Below are 20,691 nucleotides of genomic sequence, written 5' to 3'. Positions count from 1 at the left end.
CTTTCATATATGTGAACAAAAACAAATCCCAGCGAGTTTCCAAGATGCTAAACTCAGGGATTTCATGGGTTGTCGTAATGAAATGATTTTAATGCTGTATTTGGGAAATCAGAGAAACAACTTTATCACTTTAGTAGTGACAACTTCTGGGCTAGTGTCCTCTTGGGAGGTAGGAGTCTCCCAAAAGGAAATTCCATGTAAATTCCCTTCTAAATGTTTGTTTGGCAGTGGGAAATTTTGACAAGAATTTAAGTTTCTAAGTCGGTTTGACCTCATAGCTACCATCTCCCACAGCATGGGTACACAGAATTAAGGTAAACTGAAGATGAAAGTAAAGACAAAATTGTAAACAGTACAATCCTCTATACACTCAGCTCATGCTTGCTTACCTAAAGTGCATAGGAAAGGCAACATTTTCTATTTAAAGTTCTGTTATACTACTCTCTGAAGAATTCTTAAAGACTGCACACTGGGAAAGATGCTGTATAAATGGCTTTATTAGGTAATATAAGAAAATGTTTACAATTAATCTGAAAAGCATATTGAGGCTATAGTTAAAATAAAAGGCATCATATTGATCAGATTCATAAATTATGGATTGCTCTTGCAATATGTTCTAAATCAACTTGGTTTTTAAAGCCCATTTTACATATTGTTGATATAGTCACAATCTGTTATCTTTATATGCTGTAACGCTTTGTGACAAAGCACAAAGTTGATTAGAACTTAAGTACAAGCAGCTAAAAGTGCCTTAAAAAACAGACTGCCTTGTAAAAGGTTTTTATGGCACTCATAATAAAAAGCAGTGACAGAAAATAAACTCAATAAATCACTAAAGCATGACTTATGAGAAAGAGCTACACAAAAATGTTTACTTTATAAAGTATTTCTTAGGAGTGCTTACCACGAGAAGGTCTACATTATATATGGTATAAAACATTCCCTACAGGATTTTGTTTGTGATCATGGTCACAAAGAGAGGCATTATTTAAGTCTAAATGCTACATCAAATTCTTTGAGGACTAAAACTCAAAGGCACTTCATTTATCGCCCATTATTACAAAAATTCATTTTGAACACATTCAGACAGTAAGGACTAATATGATTGTTATTTGTCTAAAAGGTCAATATGAAAGATGCAATATAAAAGGGACTGCTTTGTAAAGAGTTTTGTCACTGCTCATAATGGGGTAAAATTTTGTAAAGGCTCTTAAATTGAGAGGCACTACACAGAGTGATGGTCCCTTAAAGCAGTGTTTCAACACCTTTGTGGTGTCACAGACCCGTTTCTAACATGCCACTGTGTTCGCGACCCACCAGGGTGGTGTTCTGTTCTCCCTCTGTGAATTTACTGTAGATTGACAAATTTGAATCGAGCACCATCATCAAAGTTTGGTTCAACACGCAATCCCTGGGAGGTTACAAGAGTCAAGTGCGATTGTTAATGCTTTTCCTCTTTGGTGAAATGAGAATGAGTGGCAAAGTGAGAGTTGGGGAGGTCATCCAGGATTAGCTGTGATCCACCAGAGATGATGCTGCTGCTGTGCATTAAACTCAGTCAAGGGAGTGGTTGGGGTGGAGTTTCATCGGGAGTTGGCCATAGTCCATTTGCAATGCTGTCACAGTCCATAGGTTGGGAAACTGACTTGAAGACCTTATTGACAATACTCAACACAAAAATTCTAAATTTCATTCTTAAAATGAAAGATGCTACAAGAAACTGAATGATTGCCTTGTAAACTGTTTTTTTAATAGTACTCACACTATAAGCTATTCATTATTCTTCTCAGCTTGCTTATTCCAATTTGGGGCTGCTGTTACATAAAACAGGTGGAATGTTCTACAAAGTGCTCACTAGCAAAGATTACATAACATTCCTAATGCCAGGGAGCTGGCATCGCATACAAAGCAGGAAACAACCCTGCACCTGAGCCAGTTCAGACCCAGCATTTAACCTTTGTGAATGCGAGAGAAAAAGTGGAATGCACTTAAGAACATACACACAGAAACACTGAGAACAGACAGACTTCAAACAGACATAAACTGGGTGTAGAATGTATGAGCTAAAAAGAAAGACTGAAGGACTTGAAACTCTTTTCAGTTTAAGCAAGTGGAGATTAAGAGGTGACATGAGTGAAATGTTTAAAATTAAGGTGTTACTTTAAAATGGGCTTTCAACAAGGACACAGCTGGAAACTTTGGCATACAGACATTGGAAAGTACATTTTTATGCAATAGACACAAAGCAAGATTCAAAGTATTGTGGTAGACAGTAGGACTTTGGGGGCATTCAAAACTAAAATGGATTTGAGAGAATAACATTGGTGAGTTTGATGGAGTGAACAGACTGTTCTCATCACGAATGTTGTAATATTATTAACATTCTAATTAGAATCAATGTGGTAGCACTAATTACTCCACCCTTGCTCCACTGACAGAAAAAAAGGTAATAAAATATCCTCCGACTCATCTTAACCAGTTATAAGTTGCTAAGTGCTGGGGCCTATCATGGCAGCATTAGTACAAGGTAGGAAACAGCCCTACTTTGCCACACACCTCACAATGGGTCAATTTGCATTTCTTAGTTGACCTAACAAACACATCCTGGATATTTGGGAGGAAAACCCATAAACACATGGAGAGAATACCTAAACTCCAGACAGAAGACAAAGGCATGTTTTGTGCCACCATAGTACCCACTAAGAAGGATGCCATATAAAACTGGCAACTGTATTTTACAGAACTTTTACTGTTCTTAAAGTAAAACGTTATATAAAACTCATAAAGCACAAGGCAACATTAGTCTTTTAGGAAAATATTTAAAATTCTCTGATCCCATGTAAAGAGCTCTGACTGCAATCAAAAAAAAAAGGTTCTAAATAAACGTTTTAAATATCTGAACCCTCTTTGAATAATAGGAAATATTTTCAAAAAATGAAACATCATCATTAAAGACCATGAAAAGGGGGCACTGATGTGTACTTTTAGCTTGTCTATGTTTGAATACTCTCTTATTCCTAGCCAGTACTTGGATGAGAAACCAACCAGGAAAGCTTGCGCTGCTGCTAGACAAGGTGGTGAGGACAGCAGGAGGCTCTTACCCTGTGGTCTGTGTGTGGATCTTAATGCCCTTCTGCACTCATAAGGACACTGCTAGAAGAAAAAAATTGGTGCTATCTTTCAAATGAGATGAGGTCCTGACTCTCTGTGATGATAAAAGATCTGTGCATCTTTTGAAAAGAGTTGGGTGTACTTACTAAATTGCCCATCACATAATTTGTCCATTCTTGACCCTCAATCTTCCTCTAACTCTCTCTTGCCCCTTCTACACCTAACAGCTAATGTGTGGTGAGCGTGCTGGTGCAAAAATGGCTGTCATCACCTCATCCAGGAGGATGCTGCACATTGGTGGTGGATGAAATAGCTCCTGTCTACATAAAGTCATTAATGTAGCTAGAAAAGCAATCTATAAATGTAATCAATTAATATTATTACGCCTGATGACATCAGGAAATTAGACATGTTAAAACTAGACTAATTTAAAAAGAAAAAAGATGCATGGATGGGAGGGATTGAAGAGCTTGAAAGGCACAGTAGTAATAACTGACACCAAAACCAAAGTTAACCTGCACAAGTGCTCAAAAAAGCCAAAATGGGATCCGTTTGAGGCTCACTGATCCAAACCGGTCTTACTGTGACTGGGCCAATAGACTTGCTGCAAGTGGAACAAATGCCTCTTTTGTTAAAAGGAAAAACAATTCATCTCTAACAAAGGTGAAGGCAAAAAGTAAAAACCCCATAAAAGAGAAACACGGCCAGCATTAACTGAACAGACAGAGAAAGCGATTACAAAAGCCCAGTGAAGCAACGGCATTAGCCGTTACTTAGAAGCACTGCAAAAATATCACGCCTTATGAGGCAAGGCTCAGCCTCAGAGTGGGAGCGTGCTATAAATCACAGTCCCTTCTAAAGAACTGTTCAAAGGGAATAGAAACACACAGGCTAAAACAATGCTTAAGCGCCAATGGAGGGATGGGTGGGAATTAAACAATGGCTTGTGCCAAAAGGCAGAAAACTATGGTGATGGAATGAAATAAGAGGCAATGTTGTCTCAACCTATCCTAAAGAAAAAAATTAAGAGGGGGTCTTGCAAAAAAAGAGCAAATTTAAAAAATCAGACGAGAAAACAAACCACAACAGAGGAGCCCACAAAAGGTGGTCTCTGGCTGGCTAGTGCGTGTAGCTCCTATACATTACCCACTAGTTCCCTACTAAACATCTGCCTTTCTTCTACTCCCAACTCACCCCCCCCCCCCCCCCCCCCCAATACCATCATCATTTTTTGTTCTCTCTCTCTCTCTCTCTCTCTGAACTCAACAAATGCAAACCAGCAGCTGGAATACGTGGGGCGCCGGACTCGAGGAATTTGTCTGCCTAGGCCCCTAGAAAGCAGGCTAAACCAACCATTTGTTCTAAATAGTACACCCCCCCCCCCCCCCCACCCCAGTAAACACACAAGCGCACACTCTCTTATCTTACCTTCCAAATAGCAGCTTGACGATGAAGAAAGGCCTTTCTTAGATTTGCACCCCACCAACTTTAGACAGATCTCCAACATTTTCATTTGTTTCTGAAAAACTTTCCAGCTTTAAAGTTTTATATTTTGCAGAAATCTTAGAGAATTGGAAAAAAAAATATATAAAAAAAAAAAGAAAATGAAGAGCATCAAAGTAAAGCTGGACAGCTTAACGGATTCATTCACCTGGCACTGCCCCCGGCGCCTCAGTCCAGATCCAAACTTTTTGGCTGCCGCCAAGTCTACAAAGCTTTTAACGGAAGAATCTCCATTGCTTGGATTGTAAGGGGGAAGAAAAGCCTAAAATCTTCTATCTTCACCCCCCTTTTTGTTTTTGTTTTTTTCCCCTCAAGACATCGGTGTGTGTGTGGGGAGCCTTGTTCAGTTTATACACTCAGATCCTGCCATTCTCATTCCTCTTCGCTGTCGAAGATGCACTGAAACCTTGCCTGTAATCCAGTCCACCAACAAAGGGCCCCTTTCAAACTCTTGGCTGCTTGGCGGAATGACATCAACTGGCTGGATCCACCCACACATGCCTGGGAAGCAGAGTTAACCCTGCGCTTACACTCCAGGATGAGGCAGCTGAGCAGCAGTGGGCAGGAGTTTAAAGCTGGAAGTTTAAAACGGAAAAAAGGAGGAATGGAAGACAGTGACGGCCCATCCAGCTATAACACCTGGGAAATGGGATGCCAGTGTGCAACACAAGTTTAAGTCTCTTCAGGTTTTTGAGGTTCAACAGAATTAATTTCCTTCTAATAGCTCGATGCTGCAGAGGGCAGACAGAAGAGACATCAGAGCTGTTGTGATACACTGAAACCATCCATCCATTTTTATAACGAACATATGCAGCTTAGAGATTTGGGGATCCAAGTTAAACTTTTGTTGTCATTTGTACACAATCCAATGAGATTCTTATTTGCATGTTTACCCCAGAATAGGGTCGGTAATACAGAACCACCAACAAATAAGGAATACAACACCTGATGATGTAGAAATGATTCTCATTATTCACTACAGTCTTCGAAAAACCCAGTAGAAATGGAAACCATGGACAATGAAGCATTGATACTATGGAAAAGGTTCTGGCGGTCCCTATTCAATACAGAATTTTGCTATCCATTACAAAAAACAAAATTTTGTTCATTTACTGAAGCTTGGTTTATATTTGACGCATGAAGCAAAGCGTGTACGCACTTTTGAGTAACCTAAATACACTTCTACTTGTTGCACCTTGCTCGATGGGTACACCAATAGCTTCCTAGTCAGTAAGCGACAGTGTTTGGTCAATGCTGCATAACTAACAATGTAAAAGCAGAGGATGTAAATCTCTGCTGATAGAAAAATTGTGCCTGCTATTACCTACTTCAACAGGAAGAAAAGGATAAGCTAGGATGTCAGACCCACCAACCAAAAGCCGACAAGGAAAGGAGAGTGTAATATTCTCATGAGTGGGGAACACGTACACGAAGAAATAATTTTTGTGCATCTTCCCTGCATTTTGATGACCTATTCTGTCATATTCAGACCTTCGTTCATCATTTTGGTACCCACCTAACCAGCCTCGCCTTGAAATTCTTTTTGAAACACAGCCGGCATGTGTGGCTCTAAGTTTGATGTCATTTTCAACTATGCAGCCTTCACGCCCAGTGTAGTCATGTCAAGCGTAAACTAGGTTTTAGAAGCACTTGGTGAAACACTTTCATTACCACTATGCTTCCCTCCCATTGTTGAAATTTAACTAATTTTCTGAAAAATTTGAATTAAACACTATCAGAACGTGGAGACTCACAAGAGAAGCCATGAGAACAAAAACACAGCTATCCTTGGTGAAGCTTTTGTCACAGCTGCATGATAGCAATTTCCAATCTCTCCTAACTCCGCCCTCCCCGCCCCTTTAGCTGCGAATAGGTGTGAGCAGACCACACAAAATGGGATTCATATAAATGAATCCATAGGAACAGAATTTGCAAATAGTGAAAAATCACTGCATGTGCAAAACACACATTAGGTACACCACAGCCTATCCCAGTAGCAATGAGTGCAAAACAGGGATCAATCTCAGATGGGATGCCAGCAAAGAAATACACAGTGCCTACAGAAAGACCAAAAAAGTGAACAGGGGGTTATGACTGAACCAAACAGTCAGAGCAGCAAAGGCACAGCTGAAGAGGCTCCACATTCAATCTTGTCAGATCCATGTCCCCACAGAACAATCTCAATGAAAGGTCCCACTTTTACATTTAAAATGAAAAACTTACACTCACATCTCTCACACAAAAACCACTGAGCAAATCCATGAGTGTTGGCAGCTTGCAAGGGCACAGAATTCAACCAAAAAGGGGCTTCCAAATAATTTGTATCCCTGGGTATAAATGTGACCGCTTCATCCAGTTTGGTATTTAGCTAGCTTGTGCATTAGTGTCACTTATTTTACTTTTTATCTGAGTTTTAGTGTTACAATGCATAAATAAAAGAGAAACAAAGTTTTAAAAGGATATGTAAACAGCCCTCGAGTGTTTATGAAATTAAAGCACAGTGATGGTCACGTCAAACAGCAAATTCTGCTTTTACCACCAAATAGAGTCTGACTAACAAATCTAATGAAAGGTGTGTTTCAACTTAATGTGCGCACTTATCCACACCCTGATGGCACATCTGCAAGCACTGAACACTGCCCAAATTCGGGCACACCAGCATGCCATGCATTTCAAAAGGTCTGAAACGGATGTGACGACAGATGTGATGGGAACAAACCTTCAGTTACTCACACTGGACAACCCTGCTTGTCCAGGAATGTATAGTGTGCCAAAAACAGCAAACTGTGTGTCTAATACTGGCTTGTAAAGATGAAACACCCTTTACTTCAGGTAACAGAGAAGGCTAGGCATATAAAGAATGCTAACTCCATCTACCACAGAATTAAAATGGTTCCAAACACAACATTAACATTCAGAACAGTTTAAAAGTGATTCTGCATTGCAATTCCTAGTACATTTCTTAATTTTCACAATTGCTTAGAATTCCTATAGTATTATTGAAAACGTAAAATATTCTTAGTCTTCTGCTTAAGAATGATGGGACCTCTGATTTTAGTAAACCTTTAACCTATTAAAAGAATACAAAAGGGTCAAATGATCCTGAAGAAATGCCACAACTGTGAGACCCTACAAATGATTCAACTACACAGGCACTTAGTCCAGTTATATAACCATATTTATAACTCTGTTTTGTGTTAAATATTTTAAATTCATAATTCTAAAACCCCTGCTGATAATCAATCAGTATAACCATCAGACAACAGATTTTGTAGTTACACTGTTTTCAGAGTTTCAAAATCCCACTAAACCACCCTTAGGGTGCTCTCATTTAAGCTTCCTGGATTCGGGTTTTGGGGAGCACAGTGATAACTGTGGCTTCAAAACAGATCTTTGCCATAAGATTGTCGCATGTCCGCGCATTGATCAAGTGGAGTTTCTGCATGTTCTCCCCGTGTCTATGTATAGTGCATTATTAAGTTAATCGTCAATCCCAATCCACCCCTGTGTGCATGTGATGGACTGGCACTCTGTCCACTGCTAGTGCCTGTCTTATGCCCAAGGCTAAAGGCATAGGCTCTGCCAAAACCCTGAACTGGATTGGGTGGCTTTTGTTCAATTCTTTACATTCACTTCGCGGGTCTCTGTCTGAGGCATCATTAGACTTTCTTTCACATATTATGTGAAGCTAACAGCCCCTTTTCTCAATTGTTTCTATAGCTGCTACTTGAATATGCAGTATGTTCACATTTGAATTTAGTCTCTACTTTACTGATACCAATTGCACTTATTTCAATCACCTCATAGCTTCAGTTAACCACCGTCTTTACTCCGTCACCTTTTTTTTTTTAAAAATGATTAGGTCATGAAAGCCTCCAACTGTAAGGCCAGACACATGGAGGTAACAGCCAAACTGGCATGGCTAAATGACTAAAGTGATGTCCACCTCACACAGAATTTTGGACAAGTGCTCAGATCAGAGTTGCTAAGTTAAACTGGAATGGAGGACAGAGGTTCAACGCGGCATCTCAAAGTAAAGAAAGAAGGGATGAAAAAAAACAAAAAAAACAAGGAATCTAATAAATGAAGAGAGACTTTGTTAGCCAAGTTCCAAAGTATTTCATTGAGACAAGTTGTCAACATTGTCATTCAAAGTATATGCAGGTTATAGTGTCTTTCATGGTGAACATCGACATATAATAACAATAAAACCTGTGTTTACAGATCACCATCATTTCACATATACATCTGAGCACAAAGTGCAAAATTATCTGTCCATATGCACTTAAGGACTATCACGTGCAGAAATGGGCATTAAGCCACTTTAGAAAAAAATGTACATTAAGTGTAATGCCTTGGCCAAATTATCACTGAAGTGAGCGACGTTCAGCTCATTGGCTTTCTTGCACAACAGATGCAAACTATGGATGAGTCAAGCAAGCACGGAGTCGGTTTACAAAACTTGCAATTGGGTCCATATGAGCTACAAAAAAACAGATGTAACTAAACCCTGGTGGGTTAATAAAAAAAAATAAAATCTGCATTTAAAGATGGGGGTGGTGCTGTGACAAGAATGAAAGAAATTGCAAGACTTTTGAACATGTACACAAAGTGCACTGGAATTGTACAGGAAAACACAGAGACCTAGACTTTGCTGTAAGGATAGGCATAATATGAGCACTTTGGATACCCCACACAGTTAGTATTTTAATTATGCACGTACAGAATGTACTTTTTAAGATACTAATTTTTCATTCAGAACTACAACCAGTCAGTGCTCTGTCCATAGCAGTCTAATTCATTGTCTTCTATTCTGCACAAACAGATGTTAGATACCATAACACTAATCTGAAATAATCAAGGTTTCGTAATGGGTATATCGATGGCTGACTTGTACAAAAACAAAGCAATTAAAAAAAATAATAATAATTTTACAAATCTAACCTGGCACTACATTGTTATAGTACGATTAAGTGCACTGAATTAACCCTACACAAACAAACCAAAGAAGTACAGTATGCTTTGTTTTTAACAGCACTAACTGAAGTGACCTTATACACTGCCTGGCCAAAAAAAAAGTTGCCACCAAAAAAAAGGTCACACACTAATATTTTGTTGGACTGCCTTTAGCTTTGATTACGGCACGCATTCGCTGTGGCAATGTTTCGATAAGCTTCTGCAATGTCACAAGATTTAGTTCTATCCAGTGTTGCATTAATTTTTCACCAAGACCGCCTCTCTTCTTACCCTGATGCACCCATCACTCTGGAACAGGGTAAATCTGGACTCATCAGACCTTCTTCCATTGCTCCAGAGTCCAATCTTTATGCTCCCTAGCAAATTGAAGCCTTTTTTTCCGGTTTGCCTCACTGATTAGTGGTTTTCTTACGGCTACACAGCTGTTCAGTCCCAATCCCTTGAGTTCCCTTCGCATTTTGCATGTGGAAATGCTCTTACTTTCACTATTAAACATAGACCGGAGTTCTACTGGTTTTCTTCGATTTGATTTCGCCAAACGTTTAAGTGATCGCCGATCACGATCATTCAGGATTTTTTTCTGGCCACATTTCTTCCTCGAAGACGATGGGTCCCCACTATCCTTCCAGTTTTTAATAATGCTTTGGACAGTTCTTAACCCAATTTTAGTAGTTTCTGCAATCTCCTTAGATGTTTTCTCTGCTTGATGCATGCCAATGATTTGACCCTTCTCAAACAGACTAACATCGATATGTGTCTTTCGACATGGTTGTTTAAGAAATGAGAAGCAACTCATTGCACCAGTTGGGGTTAAATAACTTGTTGCCAACTGAAAGATAATCGCCCATGCAGTAAGTATCCAATAGGAGGCTCATACCTATTTGCTTAGTTAAATCCAGGTGGCGACTTTTTTTTTTGGCCAGGCAGTGTAGTTCAGCACTTTAAAAATGGAACCACAGTCAAGAAATTGTTTTTCTTGCCAGTCCCACAATATGTAAAAGCAACACATTTCAAAAAAAGGTTTTTTTTTTGTTTAAATAAAATACACATGCAGAGTTTATTTGCCTAGGTTCACCTGGCAAATACAGGGTAAGACTCCCTTATGTATCTGGAACAACTAGCGTCTTTTATATAAAAGTCTTTGTTGCGATTTACAGTCCAAAGCTTTAGAAAATCAGTGGCCGCAGAGGGACTTTGAAAAGATGCTAACTGTGTGGCAGCAAGCAGAAGGCCAGCACATTTCAAAAGAACACAACAAGCAGGTGACATTTAACCAGACGACTCAGTGTTTCCATTTCAGTGCTTGTATTTGAAACTGAAGGCACAACCAGTGCTTTTGAAAAGACACTAACAGCCGAGGTGAGTCACAAATGAAAGGTTTTTGGAGAGACATCATAAGCAGCCTTTTTTTTCAGTTGCATTAAGTATTTGAAGCCAACACCATTGATTGATTTACTCAAATTTTTAAGTTTTTCTATGTGAAACAGTGTAGCATAAATCAGTTATTTACAACAATACTTTCCAATCCCCATTTAACAGACATGCCCAAAATTATTTAAAGTGGAGACGTGAAAAGTTCCAAGGGCACTAGTTTCAAATATTCAGAAGATAATTCCACACATCTCTAGTTGACTGCTCCAGAACCTGTTTTCTGCAGTTAAGGGTCGTGTGGAGGACGCACATATTCTGGCATCACTGGGCGACAGGCAGGAACCAACCATGGAGTGAACTCACTTACTTGTACTGGGACAATTCAGAGCAGTGTTTCGCAACCTGTGGGCCAAAGCCAACCACAAACAAAACCCAGAACCCCCTAACTGCCATTCCAATGATCGAGCAAGTTTCATAGTGGCAGCATCGCAGGTGGTTTGTGGCACCACAAAGGTTAGGAAAAAATGATTTAGAGATATCTTTAGTTGTGTAAAAAAAGCCTCAATCCAGCTGCATTATACCCTGATGAAGTTCTCTTTTTATGGTCACAGCTGACATTGTTTCATTTAAAATGTAGAACTGGTCTAACTCTTATACCATTTTTACATTGCCCAACTATTCCGATTTGTATCAAGACTTGTTTACCCCAGTGGTTATCATGCTCGATCCTGGGATACTCTGGCTGATCTGAGTAGAGATCATTGAGTTTGGCATCATTGGTTAATTAACTGTCCTGCGGTGGGTTGGCACCCTGCCCGGGATTGTTTCCTGCCTTGTGCCCTGTGTTGGCTGGGATTGGCTCCAGCAGACCCCCGTGACCCTGTGTTTGGATTCAGCGGGTTAGAAAATGGATGGATGGATGGATGGTTAATTAACTATTTTTTCTCTCCTATATTCAGAAAAGCACACAACTCTGGGTTAAACACAAAATGTTTTATAAATGTAAATCTCATAGCTTTAATGGCTTAACTCTATTTTTTGTGATTTTTCTATTTATTCATCTTTTTCTCTGGTGAAGTTTGCGCCCTTAATTGTACTGTAATAATGCTGCTTAGTGCTACCCAGAAAAGTGAAATAAAAAAAATAAATCAAGATGTTGATAAATAATTTTAAAATTAGGGTTAAATAAGATATTATTTGGCAAACCCAGTTTTGTAATTTCTCAGATTAATTATTGAATTTGGAAAAAATAATAACTACTGACTAAGGTAAGGAGTCCATTTAAAAACAGAATTTGGGTGGGACAAAAAAAAATCTCAATAACAGGACTCCTCCAAGACTGAAATTGAGAAGCACTGGTTTGTTCACTTCCATAAAAGAATAAATTGCTCTAAATAGACTTAAGTTAGTGAGGTTTTTAAAGAATTTCAGGGTTGATAAAAAAAAAAAAAAATTATTGCAGGGTTCTACCACTCAGATAGGAGGAACTCCTGCCAAATACCTTTTTAAACAAGCCTCAGACTTCTTTTTTCCAACTTTCCCTACTCTACCATCACTTACTAGTTTGCACATACTGTCTATAACTTTATGTAAGACTGTAATCCATCCAGGAATGGACATCAGTCCACCCTAGGGATACAACTATATTTTAACTTACGTTCAAAATATTTGAAAGAAGGCCATGTGTATTTTTTATATATATATATATATATATATATATATATATATATATATATATATATATATATATATACATACAAACTCTACAGTGAAAACACAAGGAATTAAACTAAATTAGAGCCCAAGTCATGCACAGTGGTAACCCTAACAGCTATCAAGTCATTTAAGGTGTCACAATTTGTACTGTATAACTGCCCCAAAACAGATAATGCACCATCAAAGTAAACTGAGCATGTGCTACATTGTTACAAAGACAGCAGCTTAATTGTCTACAAAGTTGAGGTTGTCTAGCATTGCAGGTATGGAAAAGCAGGTATGGAAAAACTGACATGGGAAACAACTTGAAGCACAAAATACTGAGAAGAAATTTTGCATATTCCGCTCTACAAAAAAATAAAGGTTATGGATGACAACATATGAATCAGATTACTGTGCAATGAGCTCATCACAGAGTCAATGCTTTGAGAATTTACATAATCTCATTCCTGCAGCTTTCTGGAGGTAGACAACATACAAGGATTGTATTTATCGTTAACCCATTGTAAATCACTGCGCTGTAGAAAGATTACTTTATACTATTGCTCTTGCTGTAAGGGACTGCAATCTTTCTGAAGTAAGGAGGGAGGGGAGAAAACCAACCACAGATGTGGGGTAAATTTGGAAGGGGGGGGGGGTTGGGGTATAGAATTGCAGGGGGAAGAAAGGCAATTTTCAAACCAGAGCCAAAATGGTTCCTGATGTCACTTCACTCAAGCAACTAGAAATGCCCAGCTCTTTTTGAGATATACATATGGGGTGTTTAAGAAACCCTTATCTGTAGGCATATTACTGCCAAAAGCTGATTTGAAGGGAGGGAACTGTAGCCGCACACCGCCAGACAGCTGAGATATATTATGTGCCGAGAAGAAGGGGCTGTTACACCCTCCTGGGGCCGAGTAAAAGAACACAGGCGGGATTTCTAATAACTCTGGCTTCATATTAAGCAGTAGGCTAAAAATTGCCATTGGTTACTTTTCTGTAGGATAGCTTAAATAACCCTTTCACGAAAGATGGTCTCCATATCTCTACATCAAACAAATCCCAAAGAAAACATCCAAAAACACAGCTTTATGTTTTTAAAAGGTCACAGGATAAAGAAAAAAACTGATTGATGACTTCATGAGGCACAAAGAAACTTGTGGCATGGTGAGCAACAGTGAAACATCCGGGAAAACAGCTGAGATCTAAACAAATATGGGACAAGCGAATATTCTTGAATTATGATTACTGTAATACTACTACAAAAGGCATACAGATGGATGTCATGAGTATGTGGTAAAATAACCCCAAACACACATGATAAAAAAGGCCACCCAGATATTCGAGGCAACTACAAAAATAAACTCTCCAGATCTAATCTACCATCAATTGAACCAATGCAGAATTAAAATCAGTGACACCATATTGGGTTCAAGAGTCGTGTGCACAAACTGTTCCTAGATTCAGTGGATTGCAGGTGAAGAAAATGGGAATGCTATGAAAATTCAAATTTAGGGAATTAAAACTAATATTTTTAATTTATTATTTGCACGTCATGTTGTTACACTGTGGACCCTGAGCTTCGCAATTTTGTCTATCTGTATACTTGTAGATGGTTGAGATGACAATAAAGTTGACTTTGACTAATACTCATTCAATGTGCCACCATGAATGGGATAAAATAGAAACTAAAAAAAAAAGTCCTATTGATCTGTTTAAACTCGATAGGCAGCACATTAATAAATGGCAAGATGATGGTTACATACACAATGCAGACTTCTGAAGTGACTACATTTGAAATATTTACTTATTTTCATACAACTATAGCCAACCACATGCACGATACCAGGCTGGCATGATATGACTGTTGCCAGAGCATGTGCCAAGCTCCAAACTTAAAGGTGAGTAGAACAGTGTTCATTTGTAAAAGTCACTATATGTAATACAATGTGAGGCACTAAATTATCTGCTGTCTGTCCGGTGACTGCTAAGAAAAGAAAGTCTGGAGGGAAATTGAGGAAGCTCCACTCAAGATGGCAGGATTCAGATGTCTTTTCAAAGGCTGCTCTTCATGTATTGTATTCCTTTGATCCCAGGCCAAAAAGATCTCACAAGCAGGTAAGACAGGTCAGGTTCAGAGCAATGGTGGTGGGGAAAACAAAGAACTCTCATAAAATCAATACTGAAATGTTGATTTTCAAGTTGCAAGAAAATGGTGTCACAATCTCCAGCTATTTAAGACTGCTGAATTTGTTCTTTAACTGGATATTTTAAAATTATTTACTTATACTTCATGTCTGTTTTTTTTCCACTTTTGTTTTAATTCATTTGTTCCACAGATCAGTATTAGACCTGTTGAACAGTTTGAAGAGAGAGCTGGGAAGTGAGAGATATGACAACTTACTTCCGAACTACAGGGTTAGATCTGTGGATTGTGGAAGAGAACTTGAAAGTGCTTTACAATTAGATCTTTGAAGGTACAAAGAGACTGGAGATGTAGAACTAACTGCAGTTGAAGTGCTTGAACACAGAGAGGTTAACAGACAGTGCTTTGTGATTGGGTAAAAAAGAGAGTGGAGGTGCAGAACAATTCACGGGTGAAGTGCTGAGTTATGCGACCTCCAAAGCATTAGCACAAGTGAAGGAGGGAAGGGGATTACTTTCATGCAGGACATTTAAAAATTTGTTTTTTTCCTTTTTCTTTTTGTGAGCCATCACTGAAATACACTGTTTAATAAGTATTGCATGAATTAATAGCAAAAAAAGGCAGCAGCTACTGCAATTTAATAAAGGATAGTCATTGTTTTGCACAGTGGTGGCTCTGTGAAGGTTGCCGGTTCAAATCCTGGCAGTGACAGAAGGAATGCCACTCCGTTGGGCCCTTAACCTGCAATTGCTCCAGGGGTACTGTACAAATAGCTGACCCTGCATTATGGGTGCCTTCCAAATTTCCAATGTTGTGGGTATCACACTAAGAGTGAGGTTGCAAATAATTATTTAAAATTTTTTAAATCAAACCAAAAATACATTGTCTCTTGAAAAAATTAAATGTTTGATTAGTTATTCCTAGATTCTATATGTAATATTAGAACCTTCTATTAGCTTTATTTTTTAATCATTTTATTATTTCTATCCATACTGTAGTGACATCATCTTGCGATTTGATTTTGTGTTTCTGGTCACTATGAAGCTAGTGCTAGGCGCTATGGCCAAAATTCTATATCACGGTATTTTTCAAAATTATACTGGTTTCACTGTATTCAACGGTATTTTTTTCCCATGCATGAGTGGATGTGAACCAAATTTTCCACTGCAATTACTGCAGTAGACTGGCTAAGAATAACCTATTCCACTGTCATGAGAATTGTACATTGTACAAAAAAACATTTTAATGTGCGCACAAGTACTAATACAGGTTTGCATGACCCCATAAAGTGATAGTTTTCAAGGGGGTGGCACTAATGAAGAGAAGGAATCACATTGCATGACAGTTGCAGTCAAAATATAGAGCCTTTTTATTGAACAAATTTTGCAAACAACTAGAATTACGACAACATATTTTCAACCATCCAAAGAGGCATTGAGACTTAGTAAAATATCCAGAGGTGCTTGTCAAAAGTAGTATTGCACTGAACATGTCTTAGAAAAGGAATAAACAGTCAATATTTTTTGTAAACCAACTACACTTTCTGTTAATGTTAACCATCTCTGTCCACTGACATGTTAAAGTGACTTTTTAAACAGCTTTACCATCATTAAACTGCATAATATTTAAACATATAATAACAATAAAATAAATAATAGTGCAACTTCCAATAATAATACTATTACTTCAAGCCCAGGTGCACAGTATTCACCAAAATAAAATAAAACAAGTGCAACTTGGTGATGGCATCTTTACCAACTGAACCATCATTAAGGCAAACTGCATTAATATGGACCTTGCTTCAAGCTAAGCTATATTATATATAATAAAACTGCAACTTGCATTTATAATGTTATTTGTGGTATAGCCCTACGGAAGCGTATTAGGGCAACGGTGAAGAAAAAAAAATACAAACAGTGAAGAAGAAAAAAAAAAAAAAACCAACCATGTCGAGAATAATGTCAACATGTTGACTTTATTCTCGACATTTCCACTTTAATCTCAACGCTTATATACTTAATACTTAACTTTAATATTGTGTAAATGTTGGCTTCGTGATCTGGTGGTCGAGACACGAATGCAGAATTCAATGGATGTTCTTCTGAGCGGGCTTTCTTTATTGCATGCGTCCAATCTCTGTCTGACGTACCAAACCCCCCAGTTCCTATCCTTCCTTTTTTTTTTTAGCCACATAACCAACCACCACACGATAAACGTCTTTGTGAAATTAAAACTAGTTATAAACTTAGACCAGAGTGTTCAGAACTTTAAAAAAAATCTTCGTTATAATACAGGTTTAATTATGTCATCCATTCAGGGTTGCACCCATTCCAGCAAGCATTGTGTGCGAGGCAGGAGGAAATCCTGAATGGGGTGCGAGCACATCACAGGGTGAATACGAGCAATACATACACTAGTAGAGTCAATATAGCAGAACAAAACCCCACATCCCACATGACTTTGAAAGGAAACTGAAGCATACCGAATAAACCCACCAGAAAAACATGCAAATTCAAGGCAGGGAACACCTGGGAACCCCTTGCTGCAAAGCAGCAGTGCAACCTCCACGCCACCGTGCCCCAACATGATTAATACGTGCTTTATTGCATTTAATCATGAAAATGATATCAAATATTTATCTTAGCATTCTAAATGTTCAGGGAGCAGGAATATCATGAAATTAATGTATTCTGTGTGGTGATCGCTGCCTGCGCCTCCTCTTAGTGCAAGAGGAAGTCAGTTTAAGAAGCACGTAGTGATTAACATGGCTCGGGGAACACTTAAAGCATTAAATGTGCAACATAACTAATGAAGGGGTTTGAGATAATCTAGTAAATTAAATATTCATTTTAAGATGAAGTTTAGTTTACGATGTTCTACTTTAATGACAAATTACAAGAATAAAGTCAACATGTCGACTTTAATTTCAACAAATGGTGAGAATAGAGATGTTGAGAATAAAGTCAACATGTCAACTTTATTCTCATCATAAGCGTCAAGATTAAAGTGGAAATGTCGAGAATAAAGTCAACATGTCGTCACACTATTACACAGTACCCAGGTACATTACACAGTATTGAAAAAAAATAAAACAAGTACAACTTGGCTTGTAGTATTATCCAGTAGTATAGAAACAGCATTCACACATTTGAACATAACGGACCACATCCGACCATTTAAAACCAAAGTATCTCCAGACAACAGACACGGCTCTTTTTTTCAGCAAAAGTTCTTCTGTGTCATCATGTTCAACTTTATCGTCTGCTACAGCTACAGTTTCGGAATGTGTGTCCATTTTCACCGTTCAATACCTCCACTAACGCATGTACTCCTTTGCATGCGTGTTTAGTGGTGCAGCAGTGAAAAAGGTCCCCCCCCTTAAACAGTTTCCCGATGCACCACGTTCTGGACGTTGTTTAGGCTGTTTAAATTAGTGTTGCGGTATAAAAAAATCCATATCATAACAAAAATAAATGGTTTTTGGTATGAACCAGTATACCCCCAGCATTATATGAAGCTGCATTGTCGTTAGACACATGTGGCTGTTGTGACCTGTGACATGACAGTGCCCATAATATTAGGAAGGCCACAAATTAAATTAAGCAAGCATTCAAACTTCGGTAAAATAGGCTAGACTCACAAAAGATTTGTGATGCAACACCAAATAAAACAATTGAGGGACAACTGGTTCACAATTTTATTTGGTTTTGACTTTTGATTTACTTTATATTTTGCTAATGATTTCAGAAAAAGCTTATGTAATGGAATCTTAGTTCAACTGTCTCGAGGAAAAAAAAATAATAAATACATATTGCTCCAAAAATTAAAATATATTCAGTCTGACTGGACATGGCAACAACCCAATTCTGATAAAAGGTATTTCCATCCATTATCCACCGCTTATCCGAGGTCGGGTCGCGGGGGCAGCAGCTTAAGCAGGGAAGCCCAGACCTCCCTCTCCCCGGCCACCTCCTCCAGCTCCTCTGGGAGGACCCCATGGCGTTCCAAGGCCAGCCGGGAGATTTAATCCCTCCAGCGTGTCCTGGGTCTGCCCCGTGGCCTTCTCCCAGTGGGGCATGCCCGGAACACCCCCCCAGGGAGGCGTCCAGGGGGCATCCTAACCAGATGCCTGAAACGGATTTCCATTTAATGCATTCCCTTCACTAGAATTCTCGTATGCCCCCCCCCCACCCATTACAAAGTTTGCCTATTGATTGACCACAACTTGGCTTTTAAGGTTCCATTTTTGTTTTGTGCTTTCAACCTCTGCCATTTAGAAATTAAATAAGAATAAAAACAAACAACATGCCAGTTTCTTTCTGGAGAGATGGTCTCTTTAGTCACAGTTGGAGATCTAATTGCCCATCAAAATTAAACAATCCATAGCTGGACAATGAGCTGGCTCCATTTGAGTCACTATTCAAAAATGAAGGTGGAACTCGGCGCCAGTTTATTGCATGCCCCTTTGTTTGTTCTGAAGGTGGAACAATTATTGGTTTCAGCTCAACTGTTACCTTCAGGATACATTCTGCCCTTTTTATTAGACTAGTTAGGCTAAAAAAGAATAATGTGCAAACAGTCACAATAACAGCATGCTTAAAACATTAAAAATGTGAGTCAAAATAAAAATTGCTACTCCGTAATGAAGCTAAACAAAACAAAAAATAAATAAGCCACTAGCATTCTAATCTGGGTCATGCATTTTTTTATAAAAAAAAAAAACAAAAAAAAAAAACACAAAGATGGTGAACTCCACTATTACAACATACACTATGCTCCAACTCCAAATGTTACGCAAGTCTGGAAAACATGCTCACAACATCCTCTGTTAGAAAAGTAGACTGCATTTTACAATAAACTCTAAACCATTGTTGTCAACATATTTGTGATTTTAGCCAGCAATGTGATTAATAAGGAACAAAACTGCAACAACAGGCTGTAAACAGCCAGCTATGTGGAACACATCAGTCTATAATGCCAAGGCCATTCAATGAGCTCTTTCCATTTCACAAAGACACTGAATGCCTGCCACCTACTTATTGCATTCACATCAAATGTTGTCATACCAAAGAGCTCAGTGTTATCAAGGACACTCGTCATCACCTCTTCATATCCTTTTAATTCAGATTGTATTCTAATGTTATGGTATGTGCCAGTCAATCCAGACACATGTTCCATCCACAAGCAGTGTATATTTTAAACAAACATTTTCTGTAATAGCTTTTGCGTTTCCCGATCATAGTTATTTTTAGGACTGTATCCTGTGTATGTATCCTAATGCTTGTTGTCCAGCTGACATTTACAAAGCAAAATTATGCTGAAAGTAATAAACTGGATAAATGACGAACAAACAATGGCTCAAGCTTTATATCATAAACAGTGGCTTCACTGAAATATCTAAACTGCTTGTGTGCCGGAGGTACATGACAAATGAAAGAAACAAAGTGAACAAGAGCAAAAGACAAAGTAAGACTAGCATTCAATGAGAGATAAGCAAATGAAGAGGTGTATATAAAAGATGAGGATGCAGAAAGAATGAATTATTCTGCAGATCATGACAGGTCTGATACAATAAATTCTGACAATAACAGTCCTACAAAGAAGAAAATCCAAAGTTCACTTTCAATGAAAGATTGCAATGGAATTAAAGAAAATAGACAAACATAGAAAGAAGTCCCACCATATTCATGTCATGCAAATGGCTTTACAATTTAATTGCATTCAAAATATCTAACTTTATGTCAAACAAATATTTCTTGTTTAGCAGCACAGGTTAAACAGACCTGTTGTTGGCAGTACAAAGGATAGCTCTGATTTGACAAAGTTTAAATCCAGCTGGCACATATTTAGGTTGTAAGCTATACACATTTGAAGGGGAACCCCTG

At 38.4% G+C, this 20,691-nt stretch overlaps 1 protein-coding gene across 2 annotated transcripts in view; it reads right to left on the bottom strand.

The window, feature by feature from the left end:
- abl1 (c-abl oncogene 1, non-receptor tyrosine kinase) overlaps window positions 1-20,691 on the bottom strand; it is a 145,440-nt gene that overhangs the window by 67,520 nt on the left and 57,229 nt on the right. Inside the window, exon 1 of one of the 2 annotated variants that reach the window (XM_051931952.1) lies at window positions 4,540-5,075. The exons of the other annotated variant lie outside the window; for it this stretch is intronic. Coding sequence (XP_051787912.1) covers window positions 4,540-4,624 — 85 coding nt within the window. The 5' untranslated portion in view covers window positions 4,625-5,075. Of the gene's footprint in view, window positions 1-4,539; window positions 5,076-20,691 lie in introns of those variants that run through there. 2 annotated transcript variants of the gene reach the window in all.

Source organism: Erpetoichthys calabaricus, chromosome 9 (genome assembly GCF_900747795.2).
Source record: "Erpetoichthys calabaricus chromosome 9, fErpCal1.3, whole genome shotgun sequence".
Taxonomy (NCBI): domain Eukaryota; kingdom Metazoa; phylum Chordata; class Cladistia; order Polypteriformes; family Polypteridae; genus Erpetoichthys; species Erpetoichthys calabaricus.
The sequence above is the reverse complement of the archived record's forward strand: the minus strand, read 5'-3'. Positions and strand labels throughout refer to the sequence as shown.